We start from the raw sequence: 23,022 nt of genomic DNA, 5'->3' as shown, positions 1-23,022 counted from the left end.
GTAGACAGCACAGTGGTTAACACCACTTGGTAATCCCAAGTCTCCTGGGATATTCTCCAGCTCCCACTGCGATGAGTGAGACTGAGTGAGTATAGTGTATATAAATAAATCACTTACGAATTAAATTCGTAAACTTATTTCCCTTTATGTACTAACATTATGAAAATGTCATAAAAAAAGAAGAAGAAGAAGACGCATGCAGATGGTCCAGCGCATGATGATTTCATGTCGTGCGTGTAGAGAGTAAAGAGTTAAACCTGCTCCGTCCATCCCTTTTTATTTTTTTTCTCCTCCTCCTCCTCCTGCTTCCCCCCCAACTCCCTCATAAACAAACCAGAAAAGATCTGCCCTCACTCTTCCATTCACTCCGCTAACTTTGGGAGGAGAAGATACAGTACAGCTGTGGTGGGGGGTTTCTGTCGAAGGCAGATGTTGTAGCAGCAGCAGCGGCAGCAGCAGAAATGGCACAAGCAAGCGAAAGGCGCGCGGAGAGCGCGAGCGCGTCCACAGCCGGGGCTTTCCCTGAGATCATCGAGCTGAACGTCGGCGGGCAGACCTACGTGACGCGCCACTCGACTTTACTCTCCGTGCCGAACTCTCTGCTCTGGAGCATGTTTAAGGATCACAGCGCGTCCCAGTTGACCCGGGACAGCAAAGGGCGCTACTTTATCGACCGGGACGGGTTTCTGTTCCGCTACATCCTGGACTACCTGCGCGACAAGAACCTCGCGCTGCCCGACTACTTCAAAGAGCGCGCGAGTTTGCAGAAGGAGGCTGAGTTTTTCCAGCTGCCCGATCTGGCGCGACGTCTCCGACCTCCTCTGGTCAGCAAGGAGAACTCTATCGGGGACGAGGCGTTCCACAGCGACCCGGAGGAGGCTCTCCCCGGTGCGAGCGCCAGCGCAAACACCGCCAGCAGCACCGCCAGCAGCACCGCCGCCGCCGCCATCGGGCCGCGCTCCCCGTCCCTGGAGGCGCGCAAGTCCGGCTACATCACCGTCGGCTACCGCGGCTCGTACACCATCGGACGCGACATCCAGAACGACGCCAAGTTCCGCCGCGTCGCCCGGATTACCGTGTGCGGCAAGACCTCGCTCGCCAAGGAGGTGTTCGGGGAGACGCTGAACGAGAGCAGGGACCCCGACCGCCCCCCGGAGAGGTACACCTCCCGGTATTACCTCAAGTACAACTTCCTGGAGCAGGCGTTCGACCGGCTGGCCGAGATGGGCTTCCACATGGTGGCGTGCAGCTCCACGGGCACGTGTGCCTACACCAGTAGCGACCCGAACGAGGACAAAATCTGGACCAGTTACACCGAGTATGTGTTCTGCAGAGAGTGAATCACAGTGGACCCAAGTGGTTTTTTGTTTTTGTTTTGTTTTTTTGTGCCTATTGCCTATTTCCACCAGTTTATAGCACAGCTACACGTATACTTTCAAAAAAAATAAAAAATGCAGAAGGGTACTTTTCCTTTACTTTTCAGTGGAGTCGTACCATCAAGTGTGCATCTTGTACCTTTTTTAGTATGTATCTTTAACCTGTTGAGAAAGTGAAAGTGGTGCGCTTTAGGAGTAGAGTTTTAAGCAAACCCACAGATGTCCAATTGTAAAAAAAAAAAAAAAAAATCCATTTGGACAACTGGTGTTTTGCTTCAAGCGCAGCTCCTAAAGTAAGTAAAAAGTGAATCGATTTGCATTTTTTTCCCTTGGTTTTTATTATTACCATTATTTTTATATATATATGGTTGGAAATCGTGCCTATGTCCACCAGTTTATAGCACAGCTACTGTACATGTACTGTATACTTTTCCCTGTCAGTGCAGTTGTACCATCAAGTGTGCCTCTTTTACCTTTCAGTATGTATTTTTTACCTGGAAAAGAAAAAGAAAGTGATGGACTTACAGTGATGAAAAGAGTAGAGATTTAAGCACACCTACAGATGTCCAATTTTAGTGATAGTCTACTAAAACAATGTTCTATTTGGACAACTAGTGTTTGCTTAAAGCTCTACTCCTGAAGTGAGTAGACAGTGAATCGAGTTTTTTTTTATTATTATTATTCATGGTTGTAAACTATATACTTTCATATACTTTACGTACACTTTAAGAAATGAAGGTACTTTTCCTTGGAAAAGTGGAGTGGCACCATCAAGTGTGCATCTTGTACCTTTAGTATGTAGAAAGAAAAGTGAATACGGTGCACTTTAGGAGTAGAGCTTTAAGCAAACCCACGGATTTCCAATGGGAATGATATAATAAGTGTAACATTGCTTCAGTAGACTCACCAGACGTAAGCAACAGTATAGTTTTAGAAAGTGTACATTCAGAAAAAATAAAAGCAATACTATATTGTTTATCTTTGGAATTATAGAACCACAAAAGTGTACAACTTGTACTTGTAGCATGCACCACTCACCTAGGGAAGTGAAGTACCAGAGTGGTGTACCTGTCAAATTCCTATACTTTCTTTAAGCTGCTCCTGTCAAGGTGGGTTCCCACAACGGTTCGTGCCTGTTTGTGCCAGTAAGATTTCAAAACTTTATTTCTGCTCTCGTCAAGGGGCTCGCAACAGCTCACCATGCCTGTTTGTGCCTGTAAAATTCCTGTCATTCCTTAAATCCGAGGTTCTCGGGTCCAATTCTTGGGATCCACTAAAGCCATGATCCCCGCTTCTACAGATTGACTTCCTTCTTGGGTCAAAAGTGAAATAGGGAACCTTTAACCATGAACCATGCACATAGATGATGCTTAGAAATGATTCCAGGCTCCTGTGTTCAATACAACTAAACTCCATTTACTAGGATGCATACTACTGGTACTAACGATGTACAGTATATGTGTGTGTGTGTGTGTTTTTCCTTAGAGTGGGGATTGTATATGAGTGACTTTATCAGTCCATACAGATTAGCATAAAGACGTAGCTCGTTTGTCAGAAGTTTAATGATTAGCAAGCGTCTGCAGCCTTCGGCTCTCGCGTTATTAAGGTTAAACGATTCAGGGATTGTTAAGAATGCAGTGTAAAGTCTCAGTCAGGTTTTCATAACACGTGCACACAGGCATGTCCAGACCGAAGTGGTTTGGTTTGTCTGGGCATGTACAGGGAATCCAATCTGTCCTGTTTGAGGAGAAATATGAGTGAAATGTGCAGATCTGTGTCCTGATGATGGAGGACACGGAGGACGTTGTTCGTCTTTACCCTCACTGCCATTCCATCTTAACATCCCACTGACTGCTTTCCCGGTCGTTGTCCTTTTCTAATCTCTCCCACTGGACATGTTTTTTTTCCGAGTGGCGCTCGTCACTGTCTCATGGTGTTTTTCGTTAACCAGACAGAGGTTCAGTTTCCTGTGTGATGTAAACAGTTCTTCTAGCTCACATGAAACTTGTGCTCTATCAGATAGCAATAGGACCCTAAACATGTTCCTGTTTCTGTATTAAACACAATCTCACACTCTGAAGTTCAATTTTTCCCGTCTGAACTAAATGATTAACTGAGTGAATTGTTTCCTTTGCACTTGTGTATATACAGTATATATATACGACATTCTTCATGGTTTTCTTGTATGACTGAAACAATAAAGTAAATATCCAAAGATGTTTAGATATGAATGCAGATTTCTGTTTTGTGGTGGTGGGAAATTGTTGATGGACCAGTAGGAAATAATCAGACAGCATGCCTTCTTGCAAATGTCCAATGCGAATAAGTGAATAAAAGATGCTTTGGTGGAAATTTCAGGGGGAAAAAGCTGTAAAACTTTTAATGGGTTAATCGTACGACCAATAATCTGCAAATTTTGGTCCCTTTCAGCTACAGAAAGTAAAGAAAACAAAATGTAATATAGATGTACAAAATCCAGGTATAATAAATAAATTAATTCATTAAATCATTTATTCATTATAAATGCAAACAGTGAAAATAAATCGCTTTTTTATTTTATGCATTGTATACAAACTTTCAAAACACGTTCAAACTGAAAATTAACTCATAACACTTGTAACTCAATTCTATACAATACGTTTTTATTTATACTAAAATATTAACTTGTATTCGATTGATTAGGGTTATTATCATAAAAAAAATATATAATACTGCCCCTGCAGTACATTTCAGCATGAACAGTTGACAGATGTGGCAGTAGACTGTTGTTTCACGCCTCGTTCTCAGGTTGTACCCTAGGAGCATATAAGTCCATTTTTATAAGGGAAGGATGAACATGACATCAGCTTATGTAGAAACAATTTTTTGCTGATCATAATGCTCTGAACTTGCGATATCTGGATTTTTTATTTATAGTCTCCATATATTGCATGTTATAGGAGAACATTCAAACTCCACACACACACACACACACACACACACACACACACACACATCAAACCCTCAACCCTGTAGGTGAAAGGCCACAGTAATAGCCACTACGCCACGATTCTGCCTTTATGTGTGTGTGTGTGTGTGTGTGTGTGTAAATATGAAATTTATATTAGTACATCAGAACTAATGCCAACCTTAAAACCAACTCCTCGAGTTTGCTGATACGCCTGTGGGTATACAGTAGCTCAATATCTCTCTTTGACTTCGGCCCCAAAAATAATTCGGAATGCTGACAAAAATGGAAAACAGACAAAGAAAAACCAACTTGTTTTGTTATATTATTGTATGCATAAAAAAACTATTTTCAACATCTGATCTCATCTAAATTGAAAAATGACTTCAAACGAATGCAACATAAACAGGCTTTATTTTAAGCAGTGACTAAATGCTTTGTTAATGACCTTTCAAATAAAGTCGAACAATGCACGTTTTCCAAAGAGCGTAAGATTAAGATCAGCAAACAGTATAACCAAAGACATGGGTCATCTAGCCGGCATGCTGAGTGTACGAAATGCAAACGAGCTCAGAAATAGAAAGTTGTCTTGTTAGGCTGTAGACACTGAAATGGTGTTGCAGTGGCGAAAGAGATTTGAAAGAAGATTAGAAGTGTGTGTGTGTGTGTGGTGTTAGGAAACAGATGGGAGGCTGTGACTTGGGGAACAGGAACTAGACCTGCGTATGCCAGCAGTCCTGTGACCATGGCTAAAATAAAAATGCCCAATCATGTTTCGAAGCACACGTACACGTCAGAGATACAGTATGATTCAGTTCTATATGCTCAGGAACTATAGGAATATCTCTGTGTATATACAGACCACATGCCTATTGATCAGAACCTGAACTTGCTGTCTGTAGGTGAATAAAGACAAACACTTATCAAATCATCTGACCATAGTCTGGCGTGGGCGTACATGTGGTATTAATATGAAAACTATTCAGAAAATGTTAATATGCAAAAAAACAAAACAAAAAAAAAAACACAAAAAGATCCTTTATGGTAATACAAAATCGTATGAAGGGTGTTCGAGTTAAAACCATGTATGATGTGATGTAATTTCTGATGAATGAAGGCGCAAAAAACAAAGACTTCAAGCACAGTGATGAGAATCTTAGCCATGGTAAAACATTTGAAAGGCACAAACGTTTTAAATAAAGCCGTAGCTCATTTAAAGTCCTTCCCGTGAACATTCAGCGATTGAAGCGCCTGAACCATGAACATCAACAAATAACTTGTGGAAGAGACGCATCTGTCTGTGTGAACTATACACACAATCATTCACTTGCACATTACAGGAATTCGACCAGGAGTTCTGGCCACATCCCACGTACAGTCCTGACCTCACGCCATTTTAAGGAGTTCCTGGGAGGCCAGTGTTTCATACGTGAAGCAAACCAATCATGGCTTTGACGTACTGAGAAAAGCTTCTACCTTGATGGTGTCAAAGCACTAGTAAAATGCTGGGATAAGTGCATTAGTGTAGCAGGGAATTATATAGAGGAATAACGGGAGTTCTATAACATAACTGTGTTCTGTTAAGCTGCGCCCACATCAAAAGTCCCGGTTTGACTTGAACACCCCTCATACCTCCACAGTATAGCATTTGATGAAAGTAACAAACTTTATAGCACATAATTGTTACACTATGACCTTTACTGTTATTTAGTGCATTTAGTATTATTACTAAATGATTATATTATGACGATTATCATTACACGTCGGGGAGTAAATTCTTAAATCTGATTGATCAGAAAGTGCTGATTAATTTTCTACAAGCAGCTAGAAGGCAAATCACCGATTTCTATGGCTGTAATTGTTAGAGCTACTACACTAGGCCAGTTTTCTATAAGGAAATGTTTACTTAAGTTTTATGAAAGCAGTCTTCAGTGTCGGTGCTTCATAACAACCACAAGGATAGTTTCAGGACAGAGAAGGTTAAACTTTGTACTTCAATGTTTTTCTTTTCTTTTCTCTCTCTTTCTCTCTCTGTCATAAAAAAAATAAAGAGAGGCTGGTGAGGCAACAACTGCACTCACATGATCCACAATCAAAACATTCACTGTTTTTCCTGCCACAGATAATCCTGCCAGGCCAAATAATGATGCCTCGCTGGCTAAAATTACCTCCCCAGGGGTATTACTGAACACGATGAGCAGGCAGATTTAAGGCACGGCATTTAAAAAACTTGTTTAAAAAGTTGTGTAAAAGTAAGGGCCCTTCTTTCAAATAGATGTTTTTTGTATAACTAATAATAAAAGAACTAATCAAAATCCTGATGCATGACAGTATTTCGATGAAGCTTTAGTTGTCGGACAGATAGAATGCTCTGGTATACAGAGGAGTTCATGGTCGAACAAAGCCCAAATCATCACCCCTCCACCTACGTGCTTGACACTGGGTATGAGGTGTTTCTGCTGAAATGCTGTTTGGTTTTTGCCACGTCGCTGGGCATTAAGGCCAAACAACTCCACTTAGGTCTCATTTTTCCATAGTGCATCGTTTTACCATGTTTCAGTTTTGTGACTCTCAGTCGTGCTTCCATGTTTTTTTTAGACATAATAGGTTTTCTCCTGCCAACCTTTCCAAACAAACCGTACTTATTCAGTCTTCTTCTAATTGTGCTGGTATGGACTAACATACTCGATAAGGCCTGCAGGGTCTGAGATGTAATTCTTGTTTTTTTTCTCTCTCTTAGCATTGCACAGGCAATTGCACAATTTGTTTGGAAATTATCCCAGATTGATGTGCAGCAACAGTTGATTCTTTAAGACCATTGCTTATGTCTTTCCCCTTTTGCCATTGTGGTAACACACACCTGAATACTCCAGACCAGCAAACGGCAAAAATTTCAGCTTTTTATATTTTTTTTCCATTAATTGACGGGACTGGAGTTTCCTACAGTCTACCTGAGCCTCCACTAACGAACTGGACTCCATATTAACTTGAACACATCTCCTGTTATACTGAACTTCCAGCCTCCTAACACACAGTATGAATGCAGATCAATCCCTGCTTTCCGTTATCACCCAAATAACGATGGGTTCCCTGTTGAGTCTCAAGGTTTCTTCCTATTACTATCTCAGGGAGTTTTTCCTTGCCACTGGACAATCTTTTTATTTTGATTCATATACGTTCGCATTTCATACGAACTTCAATAATTTCTTAGATTGTGTAAAGCTGTTTTGCGACTATGTCAATTGTTAAAAGCGCTATACAAATCAAATTAAATTGTATCGATCAATTAAAGGGCTGATGATTAGTAGCACCTGACCTCTTAACTCCTGTGGAAGCAGTAAGGGGGTATTTACTATTGCCCACATGTTTTTTATTTTTGTTAAATAAATATTGGCACGATGGAAAAAGTTATATGTTGTTGTTCGCCTGAGGTTGTATTTGCCTAAGAGTTAGAGTCGCTACAATCAGATGATTTTTATTATTATTTTACACACACACACACAAAAAAAAACATAGAAAGGACACTAACTTTTACACAGGACTGAATGGGGGGGGGGGCGTTACTTTTTAAAGTAACTAATTACATTACAAAATTGCTGTCTTTAAAAAGTAATCAGTTACATTACAGCGTTACTTTCTGATAAAAGTAACTAGTTCGAGTACTTTTCCATTGTAGAAAATGAAAACTCTTTTGTGATTCCTCATGCATGTTGTTTTAGTTAAGACCTTTATAATTATTCTATTATGGCGCGGTGGCCATAAGTACGGTTCATCATGATTCACCGCGAGTTTTGGTGCTGTGATTAGGTTTCCATCTTTCCGCGCGTCTGTCCTCTTATAGTCAAACCGCACAGGTAAGATAGGGGTATAACAGCAGGAATAACAGAGGGGAATGGGGCTTATAGGACGACTTTCACACACACACACACACACACTAATGAATTGGGAATGACAGCGGTCTGGCTCACGGATTACATTTTGGAAAACTTAACTAAATAACTGAGTACTTAAATGGCGGACCTAAACCTAGATTACTTGTTACATCAAAAAAGTAATCCAGGTACTCTAATGTGTTACATTGTAACATGTTACACCCAACACTGGTTACAGTACACATGACTGAAGCTGTTGGATGTTACTGTTTTTTTAATCAAGCTCCAGCTGTTCTTTACAACACGTGCAGGTACTGTATACTGTACGCTACATTACAGCAAACGTGAAATCCTTTTCTTGGCCAGTTCCAGCTGGTTAGGAAGAGTCAGTTTACAGTTATCCTACCATGTATTATTCAATGTTAAACAACCGTTCAGTTAAATCCAAACATTCTTTAAACAGAATATCAGCTCAGTTTACATTCTGTTAATAAGCGTGTCAGTTTCTGATCTATTCTCACCTACCTTTCCATGTACAGTATCTGTCACTCTGCTATCTGTGCTGTCTGACCCTCGTCACTGGGGTCATCGCGTGTCTGCTCACACCGGTGTATTTAGCCGTTAAGTGCATATGGAGTCTCGTGCCTGAAGTCTCCAGGCTTCCTGCGACCCTGGTACAGGATAAGCGGTATATTAACATTGGAACACTAATGAAAACAGGATGAGTCGTGGCCCAGTTTAACAGAGTACCTTGGATATACTGTAAATTAGGAAATGTAACACAGATACATTGTCCATACTGGATATGTATTACGTGACTATTTAATATTGATACTACTTCAGATAAAATGTTAAGTACACAAGCACCAGTGATCACCAACATGGGATCTTTAAGCTGATAAAAGAGAGTTGTGGTTCTTTTCTTTTCCTTTTTCACGTGTCAATAGTTGCTGTAATATAAGTGATAATAGGAACTAGCATGTCTTCTGGATGTTCTAGTAAATAGTTTCAAAATTATGATGTATAGTTACTTGGAAAAAAAAAAAGAAAGAAATCATTGCTGTAGGGTGTTGTAAGAGGAGTACACCACAGCAATTTCCGGATGTTCTGTTTTTGGAAAAGGATCAGCACTGGGGTGGAAAAAGTTTTTTCCCCATCACGTCAGGCCGCATCGCACCAACCGGTCTAGGATTATTTCCCAATAACAGCATATTGTCAAGTGTTTTTTTTTCCCCCTTATTATTATCACTTTTATTATTGTTTTTACATATGTTATCAGTTTGCTATGAATTTTAGATCTTTTTTTCCATGTGGTGCTCCGAGTCAGCTGTTCATGCACCATCCCGCTTGAGTATGTTGACTGTCTCAACTTTGCCCAAGCCACCGACAAACCATCATGTGTCTCTAAAAACACACACACACACACACACCTTAACCACATTGGGCCACAATCCCATCACATGACTGGTGTTTGGGAACATGCTTTAACTACTGTTTTTATTTATTTAATTAATTAATTAATTAATACTTTGCAGTGCATACTGTCAATAGATTTCAGATGTGCCCTGGGTTAACCTTTCCTTGGGTTAAAAACATACTCTCTAACCAGAGACCATGAACAATCTTCCTATCCTTCTGAACATGATTCATTGGGTTCCAATTCTTTTTTTTTTTTTTTTTTCTTTGGCCTTAATTTAAACCGGAGACGTTCACCCAAGAGGGAACACACCAGACGGTCCAGCTCACAGAGAGCCTTTCTTTTGTTCCTTTCTTACACATTTTCTTGGATGCAGTCGGCCATCTAACTGTTGCACATACATCACAGGAGACAAGCTGAAGGGTTATATAGTACGTTTGAGGAAATTATTTTTCCACGAACATTTCTTTGATATCCTGTGAGTTTTGGCACGTGGAGAAATGTGGAAATTGTCAGACGGGTTTGAAATATAAATAGGAGACAGGTGGCAATTTTTCACACTTAAAATAATAGTCATGGGGGGGGGGGGGGCAAATTGACACAAATGTTTCATTTACGTCAAACCATCAGTGAGGACACCTTATTAAGGCATGTTGGAATTTAGATATATGCACTGATCAACTTTTACCATTAAAACCACCAAGGTTTTGGTTTCCCCTTATGCTGGCATGCTGCCAGCGAATCCTTTGGATGCTGTGGGGTGGGGTCCCTTCGTGGATTGGACTGGGTTTGTCTTGGGCGTCCTATGAGTGCTCAATCTGATTGGGATCTAGAAAGTTTAAAAGCCTGATCAACAACGCTTTCCCTACTAAGCCCCATACACGGTAGACTGGGATGCAATGGGTGTTCTGCTGCCTTTCTATCATGCCCAGTATTTATTTTTTCCAGCGATTTGTGCCACATTGACTGTTCTGTGGGATCAGAACGGAGGGGCTTTCTTTACTGGTATGTAATAAGTGATCAATGTTACTGGCTGTGCAGTTTGGTGTAGACCTGAAACAAGGATTCCTGGCAGATTGTTTACGCTTCCTGGTCACTTGACCACAGACTATGTGGGTGTAGATTTGTGTATGCAGATATTATGATGGTACATAGATACAGTACTATTACTACAAAGATACAGAAAAAAAACCAGGAAGTGCATACCAGTGAAATGTAACTGAACACGATCTGCATGTTCATGCACATTAAAAGCAGGTGTGATAAATCTGCCATAATGCGGTCTTACTAGTGAAACCAGCTAGGTTTATAGATCAGGTGCAAAGCACAAAGGAGAGTGTGTTAAACAAAAACATTGGCCTATTATCAAGATGAGGCAAGTTTGTATCCTGCCAATGTCATAGCCAGGTATAAAAATTGTCCACGCTCTCTGGAAGTGGGAGGTGCCATTATGCTCTCCCCTGTCAGAGTAACACTAACCAACCTATGAGTTTGTGGATGTCGAACGTTTGGAGACGCCTTTAAATGCAATGTTTTTTTTTTTTTTTTGTCTTTAACAGTATACTGGAGATTTCAAAATGATGAAATAAAAGTTGTGGGCTTAATCAATTATATTTCTCTAGGGTTGACTTAGCCTAACTTTTCATCTACTCAGAAATATAAGTTGTCTCTCATTGTAGCCTATTGATGTCATTGGTTTAAGTGATTGTTTTTCTATTAAAACAGGTTGGCCTTACAATACCCCAACAATTAAAACACACAAACATTACTTAAAAAACTTTATTCTTCCCAAACTAGTCAAAGGTAAAACAGTGATCTGCATAAAACAGAAGAATACACATTCTATTTTGCTTAAAGTTTAATAAAATACCTGGAGACCACCAGATGCTTATTAGTAACTTACTGAGTCTTTTACATTACATCATAACCATTTTAAAAACTAGCAAAGATGTCCAGTCTTCTTCCCCTAATGTGTTAGACACGAAGAAGAGTCCATGTCAACAAGAGTTTGTTTCTCAGCATGTGAATCTGATGGGAGCGTGTCTCCAAGCGCAGACATTTTTATATCCATTAATTTACCGAGTACTGAGGCGCCACTAGTCCTAAACTCTTAATTAACGCGGGTTTTATAAAATCATGTGATTGCATCTAAGGGAAGGTAAATTGCTGGCTCAATTTGAGGAATTAGTTTATTCAGCCAGGCGGCACAGTGGTTAGTACTGTCGTCTTGCATCTCCAGGGTCCGGGTTCGATGCCCAGCCAGGCTCGATTACCGTCCCTGTGTGCATGGAGTTTGCATGTTCTCCCAGCGTTTGGTGGGTTTCCCCCGGGTACTCTGGTTTCCCCCCCACAGTCCAAAGACATGTAGGTTAGGTTGATTGGCGTTCCCAAATTGCTCATAGTGTGTAAATGTGTGTGTGTGCCCTGCAATGGATTGGCACTCTGTCCAGGTGTACCCGTCTCATGCCCCAAGCCTCCTAGGATAGACTCCAGACCCCCGCGACCCTGAGTACAGGATTAAGCGGGATAGAAGATGAGTGAGTTTATTCAGCCTAGTCTTAAAAGTTTTCAAGAACAAGAATGTTACGAGTTATATCATTACTACTACTAATAATAATATTTATTAATTTTATTTATAATGCACTTCATATTTGAAGCAAATCTTAAAGTTTAAGCCCTTTCCTCATCTCATCTAGATCCTAGCAGCACTGTTTTGAATATACTGCAGCTTTTAAAGGATTTTTCAGTAATCCTAATGAGGAGTGTATTGCAGAAGTCCAGCCAGGAGGAGACAAACGCATGGACCTTTCCGCATCTGAAAAAGTGCGTGCCAATACGATATTAATTCATTTAACATTTATCTAGTTGGATTTTTTACAGTGCATGCACCATGATGAAACTGGCTCTCATGAAGACCTTCACAGGAAAGCAAGACCAAAACTGACCTCTGCTGCAGGGAGAAGTTCATTTAGAGTCACCAGCCTCAAAAATCCCCTGAATAACAACCAGCACCTTGAGCAGATTAGAGCCTTTATGAAGGATTTACAGAGCAGAAGTAGCAAGTGCATCTCAATATCAACAGTTCAAAGGAGATTATTGATTATTTTAGATAAAAGCCTTCAGTAATGTTTAACAATGTGGAAAGAAATAAAAATCAGGAACAATCATGGAGGTATGGAAAGTGTGTCCAAACTTTTGACTGGTAGTGTACAGTGATGGCGTTTTCCTATGGCAAGTGTTACTCTGCCCTGTTTACTGGCTTCACGTGTCTCAGTAGAAGCACGTGCTAAACTTCAGCCTTTCCTCTTGATAGTAGCGAGTTCACTGGAAAATGTGGGGAAAATATTAATTAATAAATAAATATACAAAGCTGCCTAAAGCTTAAATCTATGATGACTCACTGGGCTTTGAGTCTTTAGCTGAAGATTCCTACAGTGCTACGTAAAAGCTCACACATTAGAAAGAGCCTTAATTCAGATCTGTGAAGCGTTCAGTAGGCCGTGAATAGAATGAACACTAAGCAAGTGATTATTCTATTGAAATGGAAGAAGTGTAATTTAAAAAAGGCAGAAAATACTCGAAAGAAAGACTCACAGTGGCATTGTCCTATATTGCACAGGAGACACACTAAAACAAAAGAGGACATAAAAAGTTAAACTCGATGCTTATATAGGCCAAGTCAGGCAAAAATATATATTAAATATAGGTGAACATATAATGTATTTTTTTTGTTATTATAAGTAAAATGATCCGCCAAACAATGTCGAGAGTAAATTTAGTAAAATGTCTTTCATGTTAGTTTTTAATTGTAATCTCATAATAAGAAATCTTGTAAAAGTGTAAAAAAAATTTTTTTTTATTTTGACTATATATTTGCATTACATATTTAAAAATAAATAAGAGGTTTAAACAAAAACCTCATAGTGCAATCTAAGGGCGAAGCAATTATCATCACACGGTTGAAAGAAAGGGAAAACAAGAGTTCTTGCTTTTTTCAGTAAAAGGCTCAAGGCTAATATTATTTACACATCATATTTGCGTAAGAAGCAGATGACGGGAAGGGTCGAGCACACTGCTATGTCATTAAATGAAAACAAATACACTTTACTGATTGCCGTGGTCATAAACCGCAAAAGAGACTTCGCCTCTGTGTAAACCAGCTCCATGACTACGAGAGCTGAGCAATGCAATGGATAGAGAGAGCGAGCGCGGGTCAGGAAGTTTTTTCTCGTCAGCCCTTTCACACACTTTAAAGACATGATCCGTTCATAAAAGCTGCTGAGATTCGAATTGCAATGAATTTTTTTGTTTAGTTTCGTCTCCCTGACTTTTTAAACTGCTGCTCATGCAATGTCAGAGGTTTCAACTCCCAAGACCGGGAAACTTTTGACCTAAAACTGAGCTTGGCTCCATTTTTGAACTTTCATTCCAATCCTAGAAAGACTTGCATAGTGTTAAGCTTTTTAAAAATTCTTTACAGAAATATACTGTAGTACGTGAATACCATACTGTATTTGCTTTAACATAATCCGTTATCTGGACACAGCCCTGGACCGACATGACATCATCTCCACGACAACAAAAGAGCTTCCTTTGCAGGCTGTGTTTGCATTCTCCTTTACAATTATTGGCACCTCTTAAGACCAGGCCAAAATGCCTGGTGAAAGTAAACATTCACTCACAGAACTGGATAAAACGCTTATTTTTTCTGAGACTAAAATCAATTCTCATGACAGGTGTGCAGCAGAGCGAGGAAACCAGAGCGTGTCAGGAGGTTTGTCTCATCAGCCGCTACATGGGACCGTATTCAGTAATGCATAGACCATCATCTAGCCCACATTTCCTGAATCATAAGACAATTAAACCACTTTCAGGGCAAAATAACAAACGCTTTATCTATAGTAGCTCTTCTGTCACATGCAGACCCGAGCGGGTCTGGTCATGTTCAACTCTGGAATGCCCATATTTTTACAGAAGTGGTAAAAAATCAGGTTCATGTGGTTTTTATGGGACCGAACAGGGTGGCCGTGACACAATAACATCTCCATGACAACAGAAAGCCGAGGTATACAGTGGGAAGAGGTAATAGCTAGAGCTGAGATGGAGTGTGTTGATGAACTGATTGCTGTAAACCACAAAGGAAGCCATAAAAAGCATAACAATACTTATATTTCCTGAAAGTTTCTTTATCAGTTGCTTTTAATTACTTTATTATAATAGACAAAAATGTAAACAAAAGAAAAGCATGTATAAATATATTAATTATTTATATATACACTCACCTAAAGGATTATTAGGAACACCATACTAATACAGTGTTTGACCCCCTTTCGCCTTCAGAACTGCCTTAATTCTACGTGGCATTGATTTAACAAGGTGCTGAAAGCATTCTTTAGAAATGTTGGCCCATATTAATAGGATAGCATCTTGCAGTTGATGGAGATTTGTGGGATGCACATCCAGGGCACGAAGCTCCCGTTCCATCACATCCCAGAGATGCTCTGTTGGGTTGAGATCTGGTGACTGTGGGGGCCATTTTAGTACAGTGAACTCATTGTCATGTTCAAGAAACCAATTTGAAATGATTCGAGCTGTGTGACATGGTGCATTATGCATTATCCTGCTGGAAGTAGCCATCAGAGGATGGGTACAAAGTGGTCATAAAGGGGTGGACATGGTCAGAAACAATGGTCACGTAGCTCGCGGCATTTAAATGATGCCCAATTGGCACTAAGGGGCCTAAAGGGGGCCAAGAAAACATCCCCCACACCATTACACCACCACCAGCACCCTGCACAGTGGTAACAAGGCATGATGGGTCCATGTTCTCATTCTGTTTACGCCAAATTCTGACTCTACCATCTGAATCTGTCCAATTTTGGTGAGCTCGTGCAAACTGTAGCCTCTTTTTCCTATTTGTAGTGGAGATGAGTGGTACCCGGTGGGGTCTTCTGCTGTTGTAGCCCATCCGCCTCAAGGTTGTGCGTGTTGTGGCTTCACAAATGCTTTGCTGCATACCTCGGCCCATTCTCCTCTGACCTCTAGCATTAACAAGGCATTTTCGCCCACAGGACTGCCGCATACTGGATGTTTTTCCCTTTTCACACCATTCTTTGTAAACCCTAGAAATGGTTGTGCGTGAAAATCCCAGTAACTGAGCAGATTGTGAAATACTCAGACCGGCCCGTCTGGCACCAACAACCATGCCACGCTCACCTTTCTTTCCCATTCTGACATTCAGTTTGGAGTTGGGGGGACAGCAAAGGAAAGATTTCACTGTACAGGGGAAACATGACAATAAAACTTGAAACTTGAAATAATAAAATAACAACATTAACATTATATTAGTATTATATACATCACTATTTTTCTTTTTCTAAAGTGTGAATACATTTTTTTGGCTGACTCTGTATACTGTATATATATATATATATATATATATATATATATATATATATATAGCTTGTTAATACATATTGGCAAACATCAACAGATCCACTATATGGACAAAAGTATTTGGCCGAATCTGTTATTTATTGAGTTTAAGTGTTTCAATCAATCAGGTCCCTTATCCCCAGTGAATGACTTAATCTTAAAGCTTCAGCATACCAAAACATCTTGGATAATGCTATGCCTCCAATTTCTTTGGCAGCAGTTTGGTTCAGTGTGGAAAAACTTGACTGGCCGGCATGGAGCCCTGACCTCAACCCCATCGAGCACTTTTGGGATGAACTGGAACAGAGATTGCGAGCCAGACCTTCTCATCCTGACCTCATACACTAAAAGCTTTACAGAATGAATGGGCACGAATTCCCACGGAAACACTCCAAAATCTTGTGGACAGAAGAGTGGAAGCTGCAAAAGAGAGACCAAATCCATGTTGAAGTATATGTATTTGGATACAATGTCATTGCAGGTTTGGCCAAATACTTTTTACAAAGACTGTATAGTGTAACATTAAAATCTACGTACTGTAAGCAATATGATGGAGAAACTACAACTACCTCATACAGGTGTATTAGGGCTCTGAGTTACTGATCGGAAGGTCGGCGGTTCGAGCATCAGCTCTGCCGGGTTGCCGCTGTTGGGCCCTTGAGCAAGGCCCTTAACCCTGTCTGCTCCTGGGGTGCCGTATCATAGCTGACCCTGTGCTCTGTCCCTAGCCTAATAACAAGAAGCTGGGATATGCGAAGAATAAAGAATTTCAATGTATGTGTGACGAATAAAGGCTAAACTGAACATCAACATATTTTTGATACTTATTATAAATATATTAAGTACATTTTATACTGTAGCGTTCAAAAAATATGACCAACTTGATTGGCCACCCATCCATTATAAATTCTGTACCTAGATATTTTAGCCCACCTGGTTACCTTTGCCAGCAGATTACAACTCATCCACTAAGAACATTTGCAACAATTTTACAGTCGCTAGATATTATTAAACACCCGAGTGGAATGAAGTAAACCAAAATTCTGAACTTGTGTGTTTAACCTTGTTAATTGTGCCTGTAATTATTATCCATCCATCCATCCATCCATCCATCTATCTATCCACATACACACAATCACACATCATGGGCAATTTGGAAACACCAATCAAAACCTCCAACTAATGAGGTGTGAGGCAACAGGACTAACCATTAAGCCACCATGCTACATTTACACTTATTTTTCTGTAGCATGCCAATAATCCTGATGTTGACTCTACAGCATTATCAGTGACATCCTTCAGATCTAATAAAGGCCCACTATAAAACTAAACCCATGAAAGACTCCAATTCTGGGTTAACAAGAAGCCTCACATTGTTCCTTTCCCTCGCATACACACAAACATGCAAACCTGACGCATGCAAATAAAAGTACGGCAGAAATATGCAGGCAGATAAATACGTAAATACACTCATGCGGCTGTATAAACACTACACTGTATTTAGTGGTCAGTGCAAGCAGCGAGCGCGCTTTTTTTCTTCTTCTTCATTCCTTTCATCCCCTGACTGAGTGGAAAGAAAAATTTAATGTACCATGGGCTAAAGGAACTTTATTACTGCTTGCAAGCAACCTCTAATGAAATCAAGTCTAATTCAGGCGCTGCTGCTGTAAATAGTACTGTCTTTTTTACCACCACAACAGAAACATTCAAACAGTCGATGCAGTAAAACTGAAACATCAAAGAGGGGAAAATACGTGGGGATTGCTGAAGCCTAATGAATCTGGTTAAACATTATTCGGTACAGTAATTAAAGCTCCAGTTCGTTTGAAAAAGGGATTACGTGATGAACCGTGGTCATGGGAATGAAGTAGTGCTTTTCTACAAGCATGGTCTGAAAAAGTAACTATTAATTTGTTAATACTTCTTATAATATTATTAAGATTTATTTAGAGATGATTTTTTTCACATATCCTAGTTACGAAGCTGGGGTCAGAGTGCAGGGTCGGCCAGGATACAGCGCTCCTGGAGAACATAGGGTTAAGAGCTCAGCAGTACAACTTGGCAGTGCTGGGGCTTGAACCCTCAACCACTGCAACAGTAACCCTGAGCCTTACCCACCTTAGCCACCATTGTCCCTAAAGCCATTTTCCTTCAGACCTGCGTTGTACTCATCAGGTCTGGACTGGTTATCTGGCATATGGGCCATTTTCCCAGTGAGTCATCTGTCATATACACATAAATAAAAAGAAAATCCAACCGCATTTTTACTTTACATTGTGCCATTTGTCAAACGGCCTTATCCAGAGGGACATTTTTTTTTTTTTGGAGCAGTTGTGGGTACAGTGGCAAGTTGGTGGCTCTGGGGTTTGAACCTGGGACTTTCCAAACCACAGTCCAATGGCTTAACCACTGACCCCAATGATTTTGTGATCATCGTTACAAATAGCAATTATCTTCAGACATATGGCAAGTTTCTCGTCATTTCTTGTTGTTCACAATGAACCTGAACATATGCTTTACTCACAATGTGGTACTGGCACTACTATTTACGAGGAAAGTTAGAGTCAAACCAGGATTTTTGATTGTGCAAAGTAACAGAACAAATTTATGAGAGTAAAAACTCCTTAGACTGCATGCTTCACGCCTTGAAACTCCTTTATTGGCCCAATCATGTGGAAATGGCTTGAAGCAAGGTCAGGACTGTACCAAGGATGTGGCAATAACTCCCAACTGAGTTCCTGTAATGTGCATGTGATTGTGTGTAAAGTCCCCACAGTCCTTGGTCTCCCTGTGCTTGGTGGGTTTCCTCTGGGTACTCCGGTTTAGTGTCCCAGTCCAAAAACATGCAGATTAGGCCAATGGGCGTTTCCAAATCGCCCATAGTGTGTGAGTGAGTGTGTGAATACTGACTGGAGGTACTACCACAGTCATAAAAATGGTAATAAATGCAATGGTCACCATTTGCCTCCAAGGTTCCTAGTTGGACTACAAAGGTTCCTGGTTAGATGGATGGATGGATGGATGGATATAATATTGTCTTGTTATAGAGAAAAGAATATTAATAAAAAATATCTATCTATGACTGAGGCGAATGATACTGTATGTCTAGTTAGCATGCAGCTGTTTTGCTGACTAGAGAGAAGGTCGACCTGCCACAGATGTGTCAGTGAATCAGCGTTGACACAAAGTGAGCTCCGCTGTAATGAGAAACAACAACCTTGTTTCACTTACCAGAGCTAACAGGTAGTTGTAACACACATGTGTGAACACACAACCCTGTAATTGCTAGTCTATTTTTAGTTTCTTTCTTCTTCTACTTTTTGTTTATAATGAAACAACCTTACTAGAAACCTTTATTGTTCCAGATGTTCTAGGCAGAGTCTAGTCTACACCCAAAGCCCTGAGCAGAACTGCAGCAAAATGAGTTTTTTAATATAACACTGTTCTACTGGGCCTGCAAGGGCTTATGTCAAATAAAGCTACAGTTATTATCCCTGAGCCCCGGGAGTTTAATAAAAACAGATTTGATCTTTCCTTGCGCACTCTCTCTCCCCCCTGGTGAGGCCGAGAGCGCTGTGATAGCTGATCTCAGACCAGCGCATGTAGTTTGTATCTATTATTAAACATCAAACAAAACTGATCCATGATCAGTCCATATTGTCTCCGACTTCCCTCCTCCTGTGATGATCTGGGGATCTACGGTGTGCACTGATGGTATGAATGAAAAGCTACTGGTTTTCCGTTCAAATCTGCTGTTGCACATACAGAGCTAATGTAAGTGACAGGCGTAAAAATCTGATTCTGGATCAGTGCTAAAAGGGCAGCCTGTCACCTGCTGCAAGCCGTTGTTTTCTGTAAATGTCGTGGTGGTTCTCCCTCACACTGTTCTCTTTGCCAAATCGGGCTTCCGCGCCACGGTAGTCCGGTACGTCTCACGCTGAGCTCTCCGAGCGCACTAAAGGCCGCCAGCATCAGTCAGCGGCAAGGAACAAAAGCAAGGGTGCAGGCCTATGATTTTCAGCATCCTGGCCCCCCGCCAGCCCCAACACTAGGCCCTTTTGGAGTAAAAAAGGCTCCTACTGGGTACAGAAAAGGCCAGGAAAGAACTAAGGAGCGAGAAAGCATGGGGAATCCATCGTCTCCGAGGTAAGGACATTGTGCACACAAAGATGGATTTATTAATAGCGCATACACTGCGTACACTTTCACACTTGGTGCAAACATGCGAACACACAACAACAGTACAGGAAGGCTCTTAAGCAATCCACTGCCTTGGTATATTGCACATAGCACCAGGAAATGCAGACTGACAAGCAGGAAATGTGCCGAAAGCTCCTGCCCCCGTGAGCTTTGGCTCTCGGCTTTTGTGCAGCTTTTATATATGGCTTACAAGCAGATTATTGGGATGAAAAAACGACTGAAAAGCGTCAATGGAGGATTAGTCTCTCGTGAGCCAGATAAAATGACATGTGGGTGAAAATATTACTTCAGGGATCTCAAAGAGGATTGTGAGGCAAATAAGTGGATGTTTACTTCTATATTAATTTCCTTCTCCTTGGGGTACGGCACAACATTTATGCATTTGTACCATTAATTTTAATCGAGATAAAGATATTATTCCTGGGTAACATATTTGTCCTTGAGATATCAGTCCATAAATAGCCGAGAATTAAAATGGATTAGAATTCAGCGGTCTTCTTGATAAGCCATTAACCCATATACACCACGGAGATCCACAGCTCCCCATGTGGTCGAACAGTGCCAGCGCATGGGTGTGCCCAGAGATGTTTTTCCACAATGACATAAATCTGGTGCTGGATCTGATACGGCTAAGTGTTTTAAAGTGTACTGTACTACATACGAGCTATTACTCAGTGCCCTACCTAGTCAGCTCGGGAGCCATTTGCGAACCATGCCGTGTATCTTTCCTGTCTCCTGTATCTGGACAGTGTTATCCAGCCGTGAGCGCTGAACTCCACCTGACACTCTGCAGACACTCTTCAGCCCCAAGATGGATCCCCTAACAGGAAACCGGCGAGCGATCTGCGTCGTTTTGTTTCTAGGAATGAAAATCACACTCTAAAGTGGAGGACACTGTCGCACGTCAACCTTGGATGCAAGCATCAACGGCATGATGGATTGATATCGGCCTTAATTACTGGCCGCCTTTGTTTGCTCTCCACGCGCCAGGGCTCATCCAAACGAACGGCTGTTTGTTTGCGGCCTGAAATCCAATTTGTTGCAAGATGACGAGCAGCAGCCTCTCCTTCTGCTTCTTAGACCTGATCATATCACTGCCTGTTGACAAAAGCCAGTCTCGGTTATTCCTGGAGCGCTCTGTAGGCTAACGTTAGCTCCATCAAACTCTGTTTACCTTAGCATTTATATTCACTTCTGCATGCTTCTCAGAACAGCGCTTTATAATGTAATGAATAAAATACTTGGAGTTGTGCTATTCTAGGAAATCTCATTAACGACTGGGTGGTGTGACAGTCAACACTTGTTATTTTCAACACACCCTGAAGCATTTTGTTCTTTTTTTGAACCTTTTTTTCTACTTGTGTTTTTAACAATGTTTTTGTTTACCAGCATTAAAAATACATCTGGTTATATGACAACAAAACCAAAAAACACATACTTCTCAATTTTAGAGTCGGAAAGCTTCCAATCACAGCTTCGCTTCACCGTGCTGACACTGGAGACTCCTTCCTTACTTCCTCCTTCCACTCCTTCATGTTATATTGTGTAGATTGCATGGAAGAAAAGGGAACAGATGTTTTACTGCGACAGAGCCCAACAATAGGTGGTTTATGTACTGTATTGTAACAACCTCAGCAACAACCTCGTGTCCCCTCTCGTCTGTTCAGCATTCAACATCACCAATATACTGATCATCTGCTCCTGTTTCTCATTGAGATATGCCTAAAATTGGGTGCTTGAATGGTTCATAGGTCACTGTGTGGCTTAACGAGCAAAAAAAAAAAACATTCGGAAACATGATGCAAATGAGAGACAAAAACGTGCCAAAAGTCTGGAGAACTGTTCTTCGAGACTACAATAAAGTAAAATTTGAAGAAATCCAGGGTGGCTCAAGACTTTTGCATACCCGTTACAGTACTAATGGCTTCTACATACTGTAAATTCTAATGGAAATGATTTTTTATTCTTCTTCTATAATCAGAATAGAAGAAGAGGAATGGCCGGGAAATTTAGATTTGGTTAAAATACAAGTATTGTAGCGCTGCCTAATTTAATAATATAACTACCATCTACCCCCATGAATGCTGTACAATATGGACATTCATGATTTTTTTCACTCATTTTACCCCAATACTGCTGAAACTTCATCTATTTAAACATTTCTGATAAATTACAGCACTGTGCTTATATAACATTTGACATGTTTGGGGTCCAGACACGCAGACTCAGAGTTTAGCCCCTTTGGCCAGTGTATAAATGTTTGCATCACAATATGTGTGTGTGTGCGTGTGTGCGTGTGCGTGTGTGTGTGTCCAAAGGCAAGAGGGAAAAACAGCTGTGGCCCTCCATCTGTCATCAGCCTCGGTTCTCAAACACTGGAGCATAACAGGAACTTCAATTTAGTCACACTGCAAGGACACATTATAACACCAAAAAAATAAAAATAAACAATATTGAGGATGATGAATGAATGTTATTGTTAAGAGCCGTTTACTTTTCAAACTAGCTTGCACCACCAGATTCCTTACACACTTACTTAGTCGTAAACAAGCCTAAAATCAAAAAAGCTTAATCTCTTAATGCACCATTAACAACTATTTGCCAAGACCAAACTTCAGTCACACTATGACACTATGGTGGTCATAACTGTAATAGTACGTAAAGAAAACAAAACAGTGCAGTGGAAGCGTGCGAGGGTGTTCAAGTCAAACTGGGACTTTTGATTGTGCGAGAGTAAAAACTCCCTTTATTTGTCTATATAATCCCCTGCTGCTC

The 23,022-nt window shown here is 40.7% G+C and overlaps 1 protein-coding gene across 1 annotated transcript; it reads left to right on the top strand.

Moving 5' to 3' along the window:
• The first annotated feature begins 328 nt into the window (after positions 1-328).
• Positions 329-3,599, top strand: kctd12.2 (potassium channel tetramerisation domain containing 12.2). The gene has a single exon (XM_053477282.1). It carries the CDS (start codon positions 462-464, stop codon positions 1,338-1,340), a length of 879 nt encoding a protein of 292 aa, XP_053333257.1. The 5' UTR covers positions 329-461; the 3' UTR covers positions 1,341-3,599.
• Positions 3,600-23,022: the final 19,423 nt, after the last annotated feature.

This window comes from Clarias gariepinus, chromosome 18 (genome assembly GCF_024256425.1).
Source record: "Clarias gariepinus isolate MV-2021 ecotype Netherlands chromosome 18, CGAR_prim_01v2, whole genome shotgun sequence".
NCBI lineage: Eukaryota > Metazoa > Chordata > Actinopteri > Siluriformes > Clariidae > Clarias > Clarias gariepinus.
Note: the sequence above shows the minus strand (reverse complement) of the source record. Positions and strands in the feature narration are given on the sequence as shown.

Bases quoted from the DNA above. Each gene is read 5' to 3' on its own strand.
- kctd12.2 (XM_053477282.1), top strand. From the start codon at position 462: ATGGCACAAGCAAGCGAAAGGCGCGCGGAGAGCGCGAGCGCGTCCACA.